This window comes from Tachypleus tridentatus, chromosome 2 (assembly GCF_004210375.1).
Source record: "Tachypleus tridentatus isolate NWPU-2018 chromosome 2, ASM421037v1, whole genome shotgun sequence".
Classification (NCBI taxonomy): domain Eukaryota; kingdom Metazoa; phylum Arthropoda; class Merostomata; order Xiphosura; family Limulidae; genus Tachypleus; species Tachypleus tridentatus.
Window position 1 is genome coordinate 38598884 of NC_134826.1, and position 20744 is coordinate 38619627.

At 31.9% G+C, this 20744-nt stretch overlaps 1 protein-coding gene across 6 annotated transcripts in view; it reads right to left on the minus strand.

Annotated features, from left to right (window-relative positions):
• Positions 1-20744, minus strand: part of LOC143241099 (low molecular weight phosphotyrosine protein phosphatase-like) — a 36552-nt gene that overhangs the window by 11869 nt on the left and 3939 nt on the right. For 4 of the 6 annotated variants that reach the window (XM_076484667.1, XM_076484659.1, XM_076484696.1 and 1 more), the window contains exons 2-5: positions 17065-17138; positions 14685-14830; positions 5314-5375; positions 5005-5104 (exon numbers count right to left, since the gene is read on the minus strand). In XM_076484667.1, the coding sequence (XP_076340782.1) occupies positions 5005-5104; positions 5314-5375; positions 14685-14830; positions 17065-17138 (382 nt within the window). The remainder of the gene's footprint in view (positions 1-5004; positions 5105-5313; positions 5376-14684; positions 14831-17064; positions 17139-20744) is intronic. The other 2 variants (XM_076484686.1, XM_076484675.1) reach the window with 1 other exon arrangement.

Sequence of the window (20744 nt, forward strand, 5' to 3'; positions counted from 1 at the left end):
CAGTATATATTATTGGTTTGCTATAGTTCATATACTATAAACCTCAGAAGCTATAACTGTGATTAATGCTTACTAATGAAGAACTTAGATATTTGACCAGAAATGTTTATATAGTTTGTACATAACAAACCCTTTAACTTAAGTGAATTTACATTGGACAGTGATATTTTTATGAAGACATTACATAACATCAAGGGTGAAAAAATCTTGGCATGTGATAAGTGAAGAAGTCTGAGCTACCTAGCTCCCTGTTAAGTAAATTGTACCTACATCGACTTGAAATTAACTCGCTCATCATGACCTTTTGATAAGACTTCAAGGGGGTTCTAGATCAGGTAAAACTCAGTATTATGTGTAAGTTTGTAAATTTGTGTACATAGATCATTATTTGTAATAACCATTATTGTAAACTGTATTATTGTTTATATATTAAAATATATTTATATTAAAAAGAAACTGAGTGTATCAATCTTCAATTTATATCAACACTTATTTAGTTTTTAAACTATTTAATTTGTTTTCAGGCTATTTGAAGCTCTAATTTGCAACATATAATAAATAATAAAACTGCCTAAAATGTGATTAATGAATAAGAACAATACAGGTTCTTAAAAATAATTATCTATGTACAAAACGTACAAACAGTATTGAGTCTTTTATCTGGTCTAGAACTTCCTTGATATCTTATGAAAAGTTCATGATGAGCAAGTTAATTCTGAGTTGATGTTGGAATAATGCACTTAACAGGAAGCTAGCTAGCTCAGAGTTCTTCACTTATTTAACTCAGTTTCAGGCTACTTAACTAAATAACACAATAAATAACAAAACCACCAAAATGTTTTTTTTTTAATTATATTTCTGAATGTTTCTTCACACTGTGTATAACCAATCTTTTCTCTTTTTATCAGTGTTTCACTTAAATTATCAGAATGTAACTTAAGCTAAGGTTGTTTCATACATATATTTTTATCTCTTTCTACTGCTATTTTTCTGTGTAGATTATTCAGGTTCCTGAATAATGCTGAACAAAGTTTTTACTTTTGCTATGATTACTACAATAACTAACATTAAATACAAAGAAAACTGACAAAATTTTTGGTATGGCCAATTCTTTAGTTAATGTCTGGTAATGACATTAGATCAGTGGTAGTGAGTTAAAGGGCACTGGAAACTTTGTAGATTGATATGCACTTGTGATATATGATTATCAACTAATGGTTGATGTTTGAAAGCTATATCATACCTTTGCAATAAAGAATGGTTGCTTAAACATATTGAAAATGCATATACGTTATACATTTTAATTTTAATATGAATTACTTCCATCTCTGGCAAGGCTACTGACAAAAATTATTAATTTTTTTAATCCAAAATATAATTTTCCAGATCAGCTTGCAATTTTATTTTATTTACAGGTAGAAATGTCTGCCTATATTTCAGCTAATTCCTCATAAAGTTAACTTATGTTTAACTTTTTATTTTGAAAGTTAAACAAAATCCTGAACATAATTTCACATTAACTTATGTTTTAAAACCTTATGTGTGCTTATAGCATTGATAAAACAATTGCAAGTGAAATTATCGATATAGATCACATATAAATCAAGCAAAATGAAAAACATTTTAATGCATACAAAAATTCAGTGTTATTTACTATATATTAAAGACACATGCTAAGCTTGATATTCAAGCTAGTATTTTTAGTCATATGCCAACTAATATACCATACTTTTGTGACAACATAAATGTAATATTACTTATAATGAATGTTATATGCTTGTTTGTTTGAAGTTAAACACAAAGGAACACAGTGGGCTATCTGTGCTTTGCCCACAACGAGTGTTGAAACCCAGATCCTAGCATTGTAAAGCCCACAGACATACCACTTTTCTATTAGGGGGGAGGAACAAATGTTATATGACTACCTAGAATAATAATGTTAACAAATATCTTCACAAAATATATTTATCTTACTGGTATAACATGTACAGACAAACACCAGATTTTAAGGCTTATACCAGATCTAATGGGCCTAAAAGTGGTATGAACTTATGTGATAATTACTTCTGCAAACTAAAAAAAATTCATAACATAAATAAATACTAATGCTTTATATATATTTGAAATACCAGCTATGGAAATGCAACTTTGAATAAAATTACTGATTTGTATAATGTTTAATACTGTCCTTCTTTTATCATTCTATTATATTGTTACTTTGATAAGTGTAGCTGCAAACAGTTTGTAAATTATACAACAATTATTCAAATCAACTGAAACCTCAACCTTTTTAATACAGTAACTTAAGAAAAGATTGGTCATCAAGACAGGTTTATTTCCATGGGTATTTCAATATTCTAAGCAGTAATATCCGGTGAAAATGTTTATGCTGTATATGCTCTTCCCCTATTATAAATAATCAAAATGTCATAATTTTGTAATTTCAACATTTTTAGAACCATTACTGTCAAAACAAGTGCTAAAAATGTGAATATTTGTCCTTAAAACCTGTTTTTACCCTGCAGTTTGTCCTTTTATAAATAAATCAAGCAACTGTTAATTAAATAAACAACTGGCTTACCTTGTCACGGCCTTAAGAATTAAAAAGTATTTGAACATAAAACCTCTCTCTATTCCATCTTGGCGGCACCAGAGAGGGGGGAGCTTGGCTCATTTTTGGAGGGACATCGGTTGTGCATGAAGAATTTCTGAAGGTACAGAAGGAGCTTGAACCCGTGAACCAGCACATAGAGTTGCAGCAACTGTCAGACATAAGATGGGCCTGCCAACATGCTGCTTGTCTGGCTGTGAAAAGAACCCTCCCTGCCATTGTGACAACCCTAAACCATCTTTTGGAGGGGGGCAATATCCACAGAGTCACTAAATCAAAGTGCCTGTGCATTATCCAAGATCAGCAGTTCGTAACCAGTCTTGTGGCCATAGAAAAACTACTGCTGATGACAAAACAGCTATCAGAACACCTCCACTCACCTGATCTCTGCAAAGTATCTAGTACAATCTGTCATCTCTGGTCTCTCAGAAATGAGAACTGAAGCAGCACAGAAAGACTTGGAAGAGTCTGCTGAGGATATATGTAAGAAAGTGGGAATACACCTGAGACGGTGTCGTCGAGGTAGACAACGATCTGCCCTCAGACACCTGGACAAATTCATAATCACATCTAGTACTGGCCAAAGAGATGAAACAACACCAGATGCCAGGAAACACACCTTATATGCCATCATAGACAGGATGCTCAATGAGCTGAATAGAAGATTCTCTTCTGATGCCTGCAGTGTTCTGATGGGTGCAACTGCATTGAATCCCAAACACTTGTCATTTCTAAACAAGCAAGCACTCTTATGAATGGCAGCAAACTATGGTGTGGCAAAGGATGAACTCGTGGTGGAGGTCCACCAGTTGAACTGGCTAATTGCCAGGAAGAAAAACAAGGGGCAGGAAGTATCCACACCATTGGAGCTTGCATCCATGCTGAAGCCATACAAAGATGCCTTCAAGGATCTCCACAAACTTGTATGCATCACTATCACCCTGCCTGTCACTTAAGCTGTCTGTGAGAGAAGTTTCTCATGTCTGAAGCTCCTCAAGACATACTTGTGCAACAGCAGTGGTAACAACTGCACCAGCAACCTTGCTGTCATATCAGTAAAGAGGGCAAAACAACTCGATATTGATTCTGTTATAAACACATTTGCTGCCAATCACTAGAACAGGCACACTGTTTTGAAGTAATATTGACTATAAACACATGATGAAAGATAGTTAGCCTGATAGTGACCTTACTTTTCCTCAGAGTGTATTAACTTCATGTGGGATAATTCATTTCTGCTATGTAAAGTATGTCTTTATGTTATATTTCTTTTGATTTGTTACTTTACTCTTAATGGTATATTAAATGTTCAATCTATGCTAATCTTGATTTTCTTTATTGTTATGTATTACCTTGGGTGGAATTTAGGTGAGCTTCCTCTTTTACGTATACACATATTTTCATAATCAGATTATTTCTAATTTATAATAATGAATTATTAATCAGAGTATGAGTTTGCAATGAAAACTGCATTGAAAATGCAGTTCAAAATAGTACACCTTTCTGAAATGTACCTTGGTATTTACATTATTATAATTTACCATCTATACTTCATTTTGATGGCATTTTGGGAAGCCCCTCCACAGTTTACCTCAGCTCCCCAACAAAAATATTCTGGCACCGCCACTGCTATTCTAAGTGTCATATTAGGCCATATTCACTGATCACTCATTTATGAGAAAACAATAAAGCTTGTTTACAAAAATTTAAAAACTGACCTATTTAATTTTTTTTTCTTTTCAACTGAATAAAATAAAATTACTAGAATGTTGGAAATAAGCAATATGTCAAAATACTTTTAACTGGAATGGAATTGTTAATTTTCACAACAAATGCCTTTATTTCAACTCAGAATATTAAGCCATTTTTTCAGTAAATAACATTTTGAGTAAGTTGCAAATTTGTTTCTTACAGTCTTGGTTATAAGTTAAAGGAATGAAAAAAACACAAAAAAATGAATTTTGATATTATATAAGAATAAAAACATTTGGTAATTTTTATGGTCATGGAATTAACACAATAATCAATTCTCTTTGAAACTGTTTAGTTAGTTTTTTTTATCTGTGATTCTAAAATGAGCTTAAAAAGTTGTATTGTTTTTACCCACTATGCCTCTGGCAGAAGGAGAAAGAGAATCAACCACCTGCTAATACATCCTAACTCACAGGAAGCTGTTGTTCTTTAAGGGGCTACAAACATTTGCTACATTATATTTGTAGAATCTGATGTTAAAGCAATATTGTTACATGAAATGTAGTCTCCTTTTTTAGTTTTCTTTGTTTTTATGTTAGTTCTTTCTAAACAGAGTAGTAACACTAAAGAAATATAAATAGAATAGCATAATGTAAACAAAGTCATGAAAGAATAACAGCAGTATGGTCTCCAGTACTTACATAATATGGATCTTGAATAATTAGTTCACCTTCAGGATCATATTTTCCAAGCAATTCAAGTTCTGCTCTATATGATCTAGGAGCTATTTCTTTTAAGTCACTAAAAAAATATATATATTAACATGGTCAGTTGAATCAGTTAACATCAAAATATATTCTCATGCAGAATTATCAGTTTTTATTCACAATAACCAATGAAGGTTTAACAAAAACAATGTAAAACACACAATGTTTCTACAAATTTATAAACACTAAAATGCCTTAAACCTATTTACTAAATGTATACCTTTCACATTTATCTGTGCTTACTTTATGTTATTTTCATCCATACCAAACACATAGTCAAAGTTGTTGAAGTCATCTTCATGCACCTAAAAGGATAAAGCAAGAAGCTGTAATTACAAATTTAAAATGAAATATCAAAAGCAAATTTCTATTTTATTTAAACAATCTAGTGTGCAACACATTTAGGGATAACATGATCCTGACTGAAGTCAAACAAATTGGGCATTACCACTGAATTTATAAAAGACACTACATACCTAATGATATGGGATTTAACTTCCTAATTAGTGTGAATGTTATACAACTTTAACTGTATAATTACTGGTGAGGTTCATTTTATGTATATATTTTTAGTAAGATATGTAGAATTTAACTTCTTTTCTAGTTATCCTACATGTCATACAATTTTAACAAAACAACGACCAATGAAATCCAGACCTCTTTTATATATCAAATTTGGTATGTAAATGAAATTATTAAACAAATTAATGTTTATCAAATATTTAAACCTACATATATTACACTTACCATCTACAATATGTTTTAACAATATTTAATCCACCTTAAATTTCAGTAATAGTACTAGTCTCTCTAAAAAATTTTTAACTTAATTTTTTGATCATAAAAGTCTTGTTTCTAACATTTTGTCATTAAAACTTAACTTATCCAGTATCAGCTTTCATTTCACACAAATGATATATCACGTTTCAACTCACATTTTGTAATTAAATGAAATTTAGGTAAATGAACTGTTATAAACTAAATGATGTTTCTGACATTAACAATGATTTACTGAAGTTTATTGTTTCTCAATTACTGTTTTTGGTTAATGAGTAAATTTATAGATAAATCACCACTTTAAATATAAATCTATAGAATTTTTCTTGATATTTAAATACTGTGAAAACAAGAGACTACACTTTAGATCAGAAAGTTTGCAAAATAAAACAATTAAAGTTTTTTTTTTTGAGCATGGGCCACAAACATGAGAAATAACAGTTAATTACAGTCAGAGACAAAGAGCATTTTTTGTTATTAAAAAAATATCTGTGTTGTGCCCATCACAAGTATTAAAACCTGATGCTTAGTATCATAAGCCACAACCTTAATGAAGCGGAGAAGCAACAGGATAATTCCATAATCTGTTCAAGCATTATATAATTAGTTAACCATAATAGGAAAACACAAGCTCAGGGTAAGGGAATTTTTATGCTGCAAAAAAGGTGGCTAAATTTAACACACTAAAATGAAACCTGAGATCTTCTTTAACATGCTACATGTTCACATTATTTATCCAAGATTGTTCCTAAATTACCCAAAGACATATTAAAGATCGAAACAACAGGAGAAAACAACCTTTAGATGAAAAGAGCACACCTTTTCTAAATTTGAAAAAACATTTCTTTCTACCCATCCTACAAACATTCAGAAGCAAATTTATACTTCAGTTAGCATACCTCATAAATATACATTTATAACTTGACACCAGTAAACAAAATGCAAATGTCATAAAAAATGTGCTTTCATGAATGTACGATTTTAAGAAGTCCTACATGATTAACACTTTTGTTAATAGTCTGAATGATTAATGCAAACAAAATTTCTCCATACCTCAAAGCAACTTACATGGCTGCTTACCAAGTCACTTCCTTAGGAAGAAAATGTTCAACAGTAGTGAGAAGCTTCAACAATGGCCAAAATTGAAGACACACCACTAACTCAGCCATTGATAATGCCAAGAAACACACTAAACACTAGTAGTAATACAAAGAGAATTTTTCATAGTTGCAAGGATTTCGATGTGATAGTATTGAAACAGTATTGTAAACAGATACAAAAATATTGGTAGTATGCAAGATATATTTGCACTACCATGCACTTTTTATGCTATATCCAAGATTCTACTGTTAAAAACCCCAAGAAAAAGCCAATTTTACCAGAAACTTTAATTACTCACAAAATCAGGACATTTGCATAGAATAAATCAACAGCAGGGTATAAGTTAACAAATTTATAACTACTTCATTAAGTTACCTACTATATATTTTACAGCAAATAATAATAGCAAAAACAACAGGTCAATAAATTCATTAAAATGTTTAAAAAATCATTACAAAAATTAAATAAATAAAACGAATGTGCCACAGCCAATTAAATACATAAATAAAGTTAGGAAATTATGACATCAATAAAAAGATATAATAGAGACAACATTTCACAAATCTATCTAAACCATAATGGAAAATTGTTCACCCATTCCCCTTTTCAAGTAGATACAACTGAAAGAATATTACATAAAGATATAATAAGATGGTCTATATTTTAAGTTTTAAAAACAGTAACCTTTTTTCAATATTCATAATCACAACTACTGTTAAATAAACAATAATTTTAATACAAAATTTATGTATATTATAAAAAAAATCAGTCTTTCTCTATGTTTTTAGTGTTTCTCTGTATTAACATTTTTATTTCTCCAAAAGGGAGCTCAGGGCCATTTGAAGAAGTTACCTGTTCTTAACCACTTACAGTTTTCTGTCAGTCAGTCAGCAGACACTAAAATGACATCACATAATGGACATTTGATTATTCAATTTATACTATACTGACATCAGCTGGTTGTTTGTTTAGCATTTTATGGTACAAATCATTGGGGATATCTATACCAAATAACTGGTACAAACTCTAAGAGGTAAAAAGAAACAAGTTAAAAGCTAAACAATGTCCAAAAATCAGACAAAAATATAAATAGAAGTAAAATAGTCTGTGAAAGGTTCAAAACACAGCCAATGATACCACTAGGGTAAACCTGTAGAAAGTACAAATCTGAAATGCTATGGTGTTGCTCACTCCATGTCAACTGCCAACTACTACAAAGCCAAGCCTTGAATGCAGGACTATAGTCCACATATGGGACAAGTATGGCTGTGACAGCCCCACAGCAGATAGACTTGGCTGCAGAGTCAGCAAGCTCATTCTCACCAATACCAACATGACCAAGTATCCAGTAGAACTTGGAAGAAACAGTAGACAGAAAAAAGTGAGCCAGTCATTTCTGAATATCAATGAGAACAGGGTGAGAACAAACATTAAGCAATTCCAGAGCCATGAGAGAGCTAAGAGAGTTGGTGTAAATAGTATGATCAATGTATTGCATAGCTTCTACATAATCCAGAGCAAAACAAAAACTAAATAGGGGATCCTGTGAGCAACGACTAAGCCATGACAAACAACAGCAAGGCCTATGATCAGCTGATTCCAAACAATCCATACAAACAGGAACAAAAAAATGGTTCAAAAGACGTTTAGCAAAGAGAAGATAGCACTTCCAATTGAGAGTATCTGCCATCTTTAAATGACTCAAGGAAATGTCACAGGTGGTAATGCCATCAGACTCAGCAGTGTCATTTAATGACAGACCAATTCAGTCCCTGCTGTGACTGGATACAAATCCAAAAATAGGAATGGCAGATGATCTATTCTAAAAGAGCATAACCCACTCAGGAAGAAAGACAAAACCACTGGTGGAATGCCATGGTAAGGAACAAAGCTTAGTAGCATGTTGCAAAGAAAGTTGCAAAGAGTGGAGGTGAAGAGGAGGTTTATTGGACTCAGGATATAAGCTCTGGACTGGTGAAATGCACAAAGCCTCATACAAAGCCAAAGCCCAAGACAGTGGACAGCATCCAGCATCTTCAATGCTAAAGACTTATAGCCCAGCTTAAAACATATGAAGGCATGAAAGATCTTCAACATAGAAGAAGTGAAAGACAGAACACAGATGTTCAATGTTCTTATACATTTGACACATAGTTGCTTGATGTAAGAAATTAAATAAAGTTTACAGTCAAAGATAAGTCATAAAAGCTTTACCTCAGAAACCAAAAAAAAAGCAACACTGCTGAGACAGAGCTCAGGGGCATGGTGTAAACCCCATTAGTGGTTAAAGTGCATGCAAACAGTTCTGAAGAAATGAAAAGGTAAAAGCTATTTCATGTGATTTATTTCAACAAGTGAATGCAGTCTGAAACTGCTACTCACCAACAAGAAATATGGAAATCATCAATGTAGAAGCTATTTGCAACAGTAGGAAGAAGTTATTTAGTGATAGCATTGATCTTGATGCTGAAAAAAACACACTCAGAACAAAATAATAAAGGATTCTAAGTTCTTGTGTAAAAAAAAGCAGAAAAAGGTCAAACACACAAGGACTTGGAATTGCCTGTCAAATAAAAAGTTATAAATAAAACTGAGCAAATAACCATGCAACCAATACAAATAGAGGTCCCAAAACATAAACTTCCATGTAGTGTCATAAGCCTTCTCAATACCAAAGCAAAAAAAAAAAAAAAAAAAAAAGATGTTCTTTCTTGAGGAAGTCTTCCCTGATTGAAGTTTCAAGTTAAAACAAATAGTCCAAGATGGAGTGCTGTCAACAAAAGCCACACCATCAACTATCCTCTCCAGGACCTTACAGAATCAACTATTCAAAGCAATTGGATGATAATTAGAAGGAATTTGGGGATTTTTCTCAGGCATTGAAAAAGGTAGAACAATAGCCATATGCCATGTATCAGGCAAACATTTTCCTGCCAAAACCAGTTTAAAAACAACCAGAAGAAGAGCAACAGAGGCAGAAGAGAGATGGAGCTGCATCTCGTAGTAAATGCTATCGAGCCCCAGAAACTGCCAGACAAACAAAGAACAAGCTCATGTTCCACCAGTGTAAAAATGGGATTACAGCCAAACAGACAATCAGCCCAAAAGGAAAGAGGCAATCCCTCTGCCCAAGAAGGCATGGGAGAAATAAAAGTTCCAAGAGATAAAGAAAGCACTTTCCCAGAATATCAGCAATGCTATGTACCTCAGAAATTTCTTGGCTACTGTAGAACAGATGGAAAGTGGATGGGAAACACTTCCCATTAACCTTCCAAATCTTGTCCCAAATGACTTTTGAACTGGTAATAGAAAAGATGCTCACTATATTCAAACCAATATCTGTTCTTTTTTTGTGGCATCTCAATTTTTTTATGTTTTGCTTCACAACAAGAACTATGAGAGCAATTGTACCATTTGTTGACAATTAATTTTTATCAATCTAAAATACATATGAAGTTGTTACTCTTAATATGATCTAAGACTGTCTAGATATGTTCTAAAACATAAGAATAATGACATTCCAGTATTGGAAAAAGTTGTGGTAATACCAAAGATTTCTCCATAAGTCTGTCTTTGCATATACAGCAACATTTGTAAAACTCCTAACATCCAAATAATTCGAATGAACTTAATACCTTCCCTCTGGATACAATGTACCAAAAACCACATTTTCTCTCTATTTAAGAACCCTATTAGACAAAGTGCAATAATTTTTTTCTATGTTTCTATGTATAAAGATGTCAAATGTTTTTCTATAAAAATTGATATTTTATTAATATTTATGCTGTTTCTTTAAGAAAACCATTTTCTAAAACAAATTAGCATTATTTTTATGATGGGCTCAATATAATATACACGAGTTCCTATACACATTTACACACAAAGCATTTATACTATACTGTTTGATACAGTGTGAATCTTCAGAAAATCTGGTAAACTTTTAGTAAATATTGCAAATTTTTAGTTAACAAAAAATCAGAATTTTAATGAAATATTTTTACAAAAGATTTGTTTGTAAAAATATCAAGTCTGTTTTATTACTGGTCTGAATGCAAAGAGAATTTCACGTGATGATTAAAAACTTCTTTGTCCCTCCGTAATTACACAAATTACATTATTTGTGTAATCTCTAAAACCTCCTAAATACAATTCCAACATTTGTTTTCAGTAAGACTTTATATTTAATCTGTTATTATCTAAACCCTAACTTTGTGAGGTCAATTTGACTGATCTCATAACCACCATAAAAAAATTAGAAAATAAATACAAGTTATGCTTTTTCATGCTAGACTGACTACAGGTTATAACACAAAAATACAAATGTTTAGTCTGAACAGACTAAATCTCATAACATAAAATATTTATTATTTTATTATATTGACCTTCCAGTCATGACTGGCTAACATCACAGTACTTGCACTGATGCAGCTTACATACAATCATGTTACTGTATCCAGTAATATAAAACTGACCTATAGACTAAATACACAACCTATCTCTTTAAGGTCTTCGTTCAAAAGAACGAGACAGCCTCTAATACATTGAAATGACTGAGAGAAACCACTGAGGGCATTCTAAGGTGTCGACTGGTTATTCACATCACTTGTTAAGTATATATAAGAGACTGTTTCCAAAAATGGAGAAAAGTAAATGAGACCACAGTGTTTCATTCCATATGTAAGTGATATCTCAGCAAAATCAAAAATATATAAGGTTATTATTTTATATTCTAGCTTGTCAATATTAGTAATATGAGTTGCTAATTTGTATGAAACTACAGACTTAGTATTTTGACATCACAAGTATCTAAACTGAACCAGTGCTGCTTTCAACATACTGCACAGTTTACAAAAATCAATATTTAGGTGTGTTCTTTTAATATTTTCTTTAAAAGTAAGAAATTAACTAACATATAATACTATAACTTGGATTATAATCTACAATGTGAGAGCAAACTTACTGACATAAATTAATAAAATACTAGTTAAATAAAATTTTGAAAGCAAGTCAACAAATTCAATGGTATGTATTGCCTTTGACCCTTGACCCATCACTATAGGGGTAAAAACAGAACACTGTTTTTATCTATATAACCCTTTTCAACCCTTTCTACACAAATTACATTTAAAATTTAATTAAACAACTATGCTATCAATGTGTATCATTGAAATTAACATTATAGTGTAAAGTTTGAAGTCTTATGATATCTAAGTTTTGATACATTTACTTCAAAAGAAACCTTTGCTGTTTTGACCATGATAGCACGTAGGGTTGTTTCTTACCTAAATACACTGCTGGTCAAAATCTTAAAGCCAAGAACACAAAGAAAAAATATACATTTTACGTTGTTAGATTCAACCACTTATTTGAATAGATGAAAATGAGAAAAGGGAAAATAAAAATAAACTTTTTTACCATTTAATAGGGAAAATGTGAACACTATGAAATTAGCCTAAATACTAGATAGTCAAAAGTTTAAGACCATACTAAAACAAAGCATTAATCGGTAAACACGTAACAAAATTTAGTCATTTGTGTTCAAGCATTAGCATTGCCAATATCTCCCACTGACATCTCCTGTGTTACATTGGGTAAAAGCATGGCAAAGGCTAAAACGTTGACAGAGTTTGAACATGGCAGAATTATCGAGCTGAAAAAACAAGGACTCTCTCCAAGTACCATCTCTAGTAAGACTAAACATAGTAAAACTGCTGTTGCAAATTTCTTAAAAGATCCTGAGGGATACGGAATGAGAATTTCAAGTGGTCAGCTCAACAAAATTTCACTGGTGTTGAGCAGGAGGATTCAACGGGTTGTTCAGCAAGACACCGGCCATCGTCAAACCAGATTAAGGCCCTTACAGATGAAGAATGCAGCTCAAGAACAATAAGACAGCATCTACAAGAGAAAGGCTTTAAAAACTGTAAACGTCTTTGAAGGCCATGCCTCCTTCCACACCATGAAACAGTTTGGTTACTCTTTGGTGAGAAGCACCAAACATGGGAAAAGTGGAAGGTTTTGTTCTCTGATGAGAAAAAAATTTAACCTGGATGGTCCAGGTGGTTTCCAACATTACTGGCACGATCAGGATATCCCACCAGAGACATTTTCTACACGACACAGTGAAGGAGGTTCCATCATGATCTGGGGTGCTTTCTCCTTTGATGGAACAATGGAGCTTCAGGTTATACAGGAGCGTCAAACAGCAGCTGGCTACATTGGCATGTTGGAGAGAGCATCGTTATTGACCAAACGTCCTCGCTTGTGTGGAAATGACTGGATCTTTCGGCAAGAAAATGCTGCAATCCACTATGCCTGCAAGACAAAGAACATTTTCATGGCAAATAACATGATTCTTTTGGACAATCCAGCACGTTCACCCGAACTGAACCCCATTAAAAATGTTTGGGGGTGGATGGCAAGGGAAGTCTATAGAAATGGATGTCAATTCCAAACAGTGCATGATCTTCATGAAGCCATCTTCACCACTTAGAATAACATTCCAGCCAGCCTTCTGGAAAAGCTTATATCAACCATGTCAAAGCAACTGTTTGAAGTTATTAGCAATGATGGCCATGCAACTCACTACTGAGACCTCTTTTGGGTATTTCCCACCCTGTTTAGGACTTCTTTTTGGTATGGTCTTAAACTTTTGACCAGCTAGTATTTAGGCTAATTTCATGGTGTTCACATTTTACCTATTAAATGCTAAAAAAGTTTATTTTTATTTTCCCTTTTCTTATTTTCATCTTTCGACGCTCTACACAAATAAGTGGTTGGGTCTAACAACACAAATGCATATTTTTTCTTTATGTTCATTGGCCTCAAGATTTTGGCCAGCAGTGTGTATATTAGTTAGAGAAACAAATTGTGTTTAGGTTTTGCTTATATATTTTCACTAATTATATGTTATTTATGATTTAAAATGCATATCTGAAAAGTCTAAAACTATTTAAGATAACTCAAAGTTTGCTTTAGTTCTGGAAGCTTATGATGGTATCAAATCCAAGAACATTTTGCCAATGGCTTACATATCTCTGCCAATGATGCTGTAGTATACCCCAAGGCCAACATAGACTTGTGTCAAGATGAAAAGTATATAGTAAAGGACAGGAAAGAAAAATAAAACATCAGAAATTAACTACACAAGACAAAGTAAAGACTTGAAATTATAACTCTTAAGATTAATCTATGAAAAACTAAAAGGTATGCACATTTTTCTGTTTCTTAACTTTAAACATTGCCTTTTAATGTAATATATTGTTTTATAATGAATTAAAAACACATTTCTCCCAAAGTAGAATTCAACCCCACTGTCAAGGAAAGCTATAACACGTGCAATGTCTTGGACCATGTCATCATTCCCTTAATTTACTAGATACCTTGTGACTATGGAAAGCAACTCATCATTCTATTCAAAAACCACTCATAAAAGATATTAAAATATGTGTTACAGTAGGCAAGCCATCAGTAGTTACTAGTTTATATTAACAACTACCAGTGGAATATCTTTCATGTCAGTCTTTCTTTGTTTTAACAATTAACTGGTAAACTAGAAAGTATAAAATATGAAATAACTAAATTTCTTAGTGTACAGATGCCAATGTATCCAAAAGATAACAATAAACAAGGTTTTACATGGTGAAAATTATTTATTAATTAATTATCCTTCATATTTATATAAATATATAGAAAGAAAAATCCAAACAAAGATTTCATATTGGCCTAATACTTACCAACCTTGCCTTGTGGTTCATTTCAATTCCATATTTCTTCATACAATTTCTAGCTCTTTTGTCAGGCTGACAACCAACATGCCAATCTCCAGTAGCAGCACTATCTATTATCCACTGGAAATAATAGTCACTGTTCAGAAAATAAGCTGGATGCAGTGATACAAAAAATAATAACATTATCTTGTATTACTTAGTTACTAATAATAAGTAACTCTCTCAACATGTGTTTGGTCTATGTGAGAACCACATGATCTCTTTGTATTTGTTTAAAGTCTTTATAAATTTAACACTTAACTATTTATATAGAGTGGATATCTTCACAAAATTTAATGGTCTTTTAGTTAACACTACAAGTCTTTCACAGTGAAGTACTTTTTAATAAAGTAAACTAAATATTTGATCATGATACATTGAGTACCTGTTTTGAATAGTCCATGTAGAAAGTTATTTTCAGGTTAAACCAAAAATACTTTTCTTCATCTTAGAAGTTTTTATTTATTTAAATGATGCATCAATTAAAAAATTAATAACAAGCAAAAGTAGACAATTTTCTCTAAATCACAATACTTGTTGGTGTTCTAACTATGAAACAAGCCAGTCTTTAACTTTCCAACAGGAATGAAGGTTTTACTCTGAATGTAAATGACATTTCCTGTTCAGAACATAATGTTACACATCACTTTAAAAATGAAAACCTTCACTTTCTATTGGTTATAAGTAGTATATAATTAAATGTAAGAGAGAACTATTGAAAAATCCTGAAAGGAAGATTGTGACAAGTAAACATGACATGAGTGGTCTGATTTTTTTCTATTTTATAGCTCTGTTACCAAACAAAAGTGAAGGTTATAAAAATTATAGTTGTATGTGTAATTTATGTTTAATTTCATACTTTTTATATGGGTAGTGGATAAAATAGAGAAGTGAAGATGCCTAGAAAAAGTGTGTTACTTTGCAACACCAGAAATTCAGTATTTTTAAAATATTTCTTCATACAATTAAGACTTTAAACTTGCACACTATTAAAATATGGATTATTAGCTAAACTTTTATGCTATACAAATTGGTGTAACATAAACAAAAATGTTAATTTAATAAAATTTTGAATACAAGTTACTAGAATTTTATGTCAAGCACAGTAAAGAACACCCAGGGCAAGATATTTATACAATTATTAATGTCAGTTATATAATTATGTTAAAACTGTACTCAAACATCCATTTTCAAAATACAGAAAAGTACATGTACCAGTATGCCAGTTCTGTTAAAAGACAGCATAAAAATACAACAACACTGTGAATCAATAAAATGGCCTAAAATAAATCCCAACTGCAACTTACTAAAAATATAACATCACCTGTCACTTATTCTTAAGCAAAGTATCTAGAGAAATGTTTCCAAATGAAAATAGTAATATCTGTATTTTTTGCTTTGCCATTATAACTAAAATATATAATTTAAATACTAGATTAATTTCATCCATTCTATTGTACACATGAATCATGGATAATTGCATAACAAATGGCATTTATAAAACATGTTAAAAAATATAATCAGATTTAATACACTTATTGATTATAAAAAATGCATTCCTTTGTTCCTTCACTAACTTTTATATACTTAATTAGAATAAGAAATGAAAGAGTATGATTAACTAGCTTCCTGCCCTGATCTTTGACACACTTCCATTTTGTACAACGATAAACACTAGGTTTTAACTTTTGTTTGGCATTATTTACGCTTCTCCCTCTATATTTGAAGAAACAATAGAAATGCTTTTACATTGTTTATACAACTGAAAACAAATTAATAACTATAAAAATAGTTTGATTACTTATATACAACTTTAGTCTTTTCTTTACCATTTTATGATGGAATTGGATGTTACAGAATTTACCTTATCTTCTCAAATTAAAAAAAAAAAATTTACCACATGGATAGGTGGTCATAAAGCAAAAACTAGAAAGAACTGTTAAGTTAAAAACTAAAAGAAAAATTTTAATAATATATTATGTGCAATAGAATCCAATAATATAATTCATAAGTCACCCAAAAGAGAAATAAGATTTTTTGAAAACTGTGCTTTTATTTCATTTTAAAACTGCTTCACTTATGGCAAGTAAACATATTTGTGCAATTTCTTTCCTTCTTACCTCAACTAGAGCTGCCTCAAAATAAACATAATTAAACCACTACTGATTTTATTACAAGAAACTATCTTTAATGTTAAAAAAAGTGTTTTTGACAGTCCTACTTATTAATATACAACCTTAAAAGTTATTACAGCTGTCTATAGGAAGAAAGCAAATCTCAAGTCCCTAATGATAAAAAGTTTTGACCATCATTACTTGAAAACTAATTTCATTTCACAATTTTTCACCTGATCTAGAACCCCTCGTTGTCTTGCTATATGAGCAAATACAGCTTCTGCAATTGGTGAACGACATATATTTCCTGAAATGAGAAATAAACATATTTGTATGATAACAATAAGGCTTTAAAAATGATACCAAGTTTGATTTCCACAACATTATTTAATATAAATATAATGCACATATTTCATTATAAATTCATAAGTTATTCTGTATATGTGTAGTTTCACATAACACAAAATCAAATAAGTACTTACGTTTGTTTCAATCTCACTACTTTCTTCCTTTGTTATTCTTCAGAACTAATACCAACTTTATCCTTAGAAGACACAACTATAATGCTGCATATTTTGCAAGAATGTAAAAAGCAAAAGTCCTTCAAAGTAAAATAAGGTGGTATCTTGGGGTTATAACTTCACAAGTTTAAATGAGAATAACCACATGGGTAGCTCTAATCAATTTTGGCAAATAATGAAATTACCAATCATGTAAAGAAAACTGAATTTAGATAGTCTGTAAGATTATCTCAGCCTGGTGAATTTGAAATAAAATTATCTGATCCAATACAAGTGGCAACCCAATGTATATAATAAATACAGTTTTTGACAAACTTTCTTAATAATTTAAGCCTATAAAAGCTATTGCAAAGGTCTACAAGAAGAAAGTAACATTAGATCATAAGTAGTATAAGGTTTGACCATCATTAGTTAAAAAGTAGTTTTTACAATTTTTTACCTGATCCTAGAACCTGTCACTGTCCAAATATATAACCAAATACAGCTTCTGCAATTCTTGAACAATTTTATTCTTTCAATACACAGAACTACCTCAAATTAAATGCAACTAAATCATTACTAATTCTGTTATAAAAATCTATCTTTACTCTTGATTGTGTTAATGATTTACATGTTATATGATAAGAAATGATCATCTGTACATGAGTGAAGAAGGAAAAAAATGTTGGTGTCTTATCCACTGGATATATTATTGCAGTCTGCTGCTTTCTGCTTTTGGGTGTGTTGCTCTTCACTTCTACTCATGTTGAATTAAATATAAAAAGACTTTGTATTTACTTAAATGTCATTTTATACAATTAGAACAGCTTATGACCAAGAGAAAGAGTCAATCACTGAAGGGAGACCATACATTTAAATTTGAGGTGTCTCAATATTACAGTGATAGTGTGAAAAACATTTAATATTACTGACATATAAAATGGTTGTTTCAAACAGCATTACTGAAAACTTTGCAGTTCATGTTAGTAAAATCATGATTTATAGATAATCTAATTCAATCTTAGAAGCTTTGCATTGCAACAGTGAAATTTTCATTGCCTAGTATCAAATTGTCTGTTCAACAGCAACCCAAAGCTTGATATCTAGAGAAGTGAATTCCAATCACATTTGTCTGCTTTTAGTAAATTATGATTAATCACACAAATAGAAAATTTTGAACCAAAATTATTTATGCTGCAAAACTGCTGAAAACGTAATCGTGATGAAAGAATGAGCACAAAGAATGAGAATGATGAAGAAATGATGTAAATTAAAAAAACACTCAAACTCAAGCACTTTCTAATATTTCACACGTCTTCTTCAAAGGAGTTAAAAAAAACAGTTTGATGACAAGACATACAACAGCTGATTCAACCAGTTAAAAGAGAAATGACTAACACTTAACCAGATCCAGAAAGAGAAACTAAGAGACCTAGATATTGTGTGAATGATTCTTACCATGCAGTGTGCTGAAGTGAAACTAGTTCAGACTGAGAGGAATGTATCACAAATGTGCACAACATGTAGCACTTGTATAAGCAGTTATAAGTGCAGAAATGTGTGTTGTACTGGTATTGGCAAACATTGAGCTGTAATTCTGAGCCTGTGTTACAGCTAACAATCTCCAATACTTGGAAGGATCTTCAGATTTTGTATAACAAACAGACTAAACAACAACAAGATCTCACTCACACTTTGATTCAATGTTAGTTCTATTGATTACATTCCAGTCAAAATTCTCAGCACTGAAGTCAATGCTGCATGATATATGCAGAGTAAACTCCACCATTGTTAATTCTCCATTACAGAGAACAGTCCTAGATTAGATATCACTGGTCTACCTATGGAGACAGAACAAGGTTACCAGTATATACTTATGGTCATCTTCAAGAAGTGGGTCAAGGTTCATTCACTGGTCAATACATTAGCACACTCAATATATGATGCAACAAGAGCATTCAGTGCATCTACAGAGATTCACATGCATCAGACAGTAACCTTTAATAATAAATGTTGTTCGAGCTGTGTAGAGTAAGACAAAATTATGAGCAGACTTTACATGAACTCCAACTCTTTCTAAGCTTGTTAATATTAGACAAACAGACCTTGAAAAATACTTACCACATCTCATAATGCAACTGAGAAAAGATCAATGGGATGTTTGTCAAACATGCTCATCTTGGATGAGAAGTATTGTTCCATATAAATGTGATTATGGTTCTTCCCCCAGAATCCAGAATGGACTTATCACAGTGTCAACAGAAATGTGTAGACTGGTACAGATCTGTATCAGTTGATGTGTACAAGTCTACACATCAACAGCTGGTAGAGACCCCAACCCATGAGACTCAAGAATCATTCATGGAATCTAAACGAGTGGTAAGAGCTTTAGGAGAATATCATGTAATTATAACTAGATGTTCCATGTACATTGGAAAGACATATGACATCTGTTTGTGCAATGAAGGAGTTGCATTTCATCTGAGCACATACTGACATAGTGTACAAACAACAACACAAGTTTTAACTCTGAAGGAGTGCATTTCATCTGAGCACACCTGACATAGTGTAAAAACAACAACACAAGTTTTAACTCTGACGGAGTGCATTTCATCTGAGCACATACTGACATAGTGTAAAAAAAACAACACAAGTTTTAACTCTGACGGAGTGCATTTCATCTGAGCACATACTGACATAGTGTAAAAAAAACAACACAAGTTTTAACTCTGACGGAGTGCATTTCATCTGAGCACATACTGACATAGTGTACAAACAACAACACAAGTTTTAACTCTGACGGAGTGCATTTCATCTGAGCACATACTGACATAGTGTACAAACAACAACACAAGTTTTAACTCTGACGGAGTGCATTTCATCTGAGCACATACTGACATAGTGTACAAACAACAACACAAGTTTTAACTCTGACGGAGTGCATTTCATCTGAGCACATCTGACAGTGTAAAAACAACAACACAAGTTTTAACCCTGACGGAGTGCATTTCATCTGAGCACATACTGACATAGTGTAAAAACAACAACACAAGTTTTAACTCTGACGGAGTGCATTTCATCTGAGCACATACTGACATAGTGTAAAAACAACAACACAAGTTTTAACTCTGACGGAGTGCATTTCATCTGAGCACATACTGACATAGTGTAAAAACAACAACACAAGTTTTAACTCTGACGGAGTGCATTTCATCTGAGCACATACTGACATAGTGTAAAAACAACAACACAAGTTTTAACTCTGACGGAGTGCATTTCATCTGAGCACATACTGACATAGTGTAAAAACAACAACACAACTTTTAACTCTGACGGAGTGCATTTCATCTGAGCACATACTGACATAGTGTAAAAACAACAACACAACTTTTAACTCTAACGAAGTGCATTTC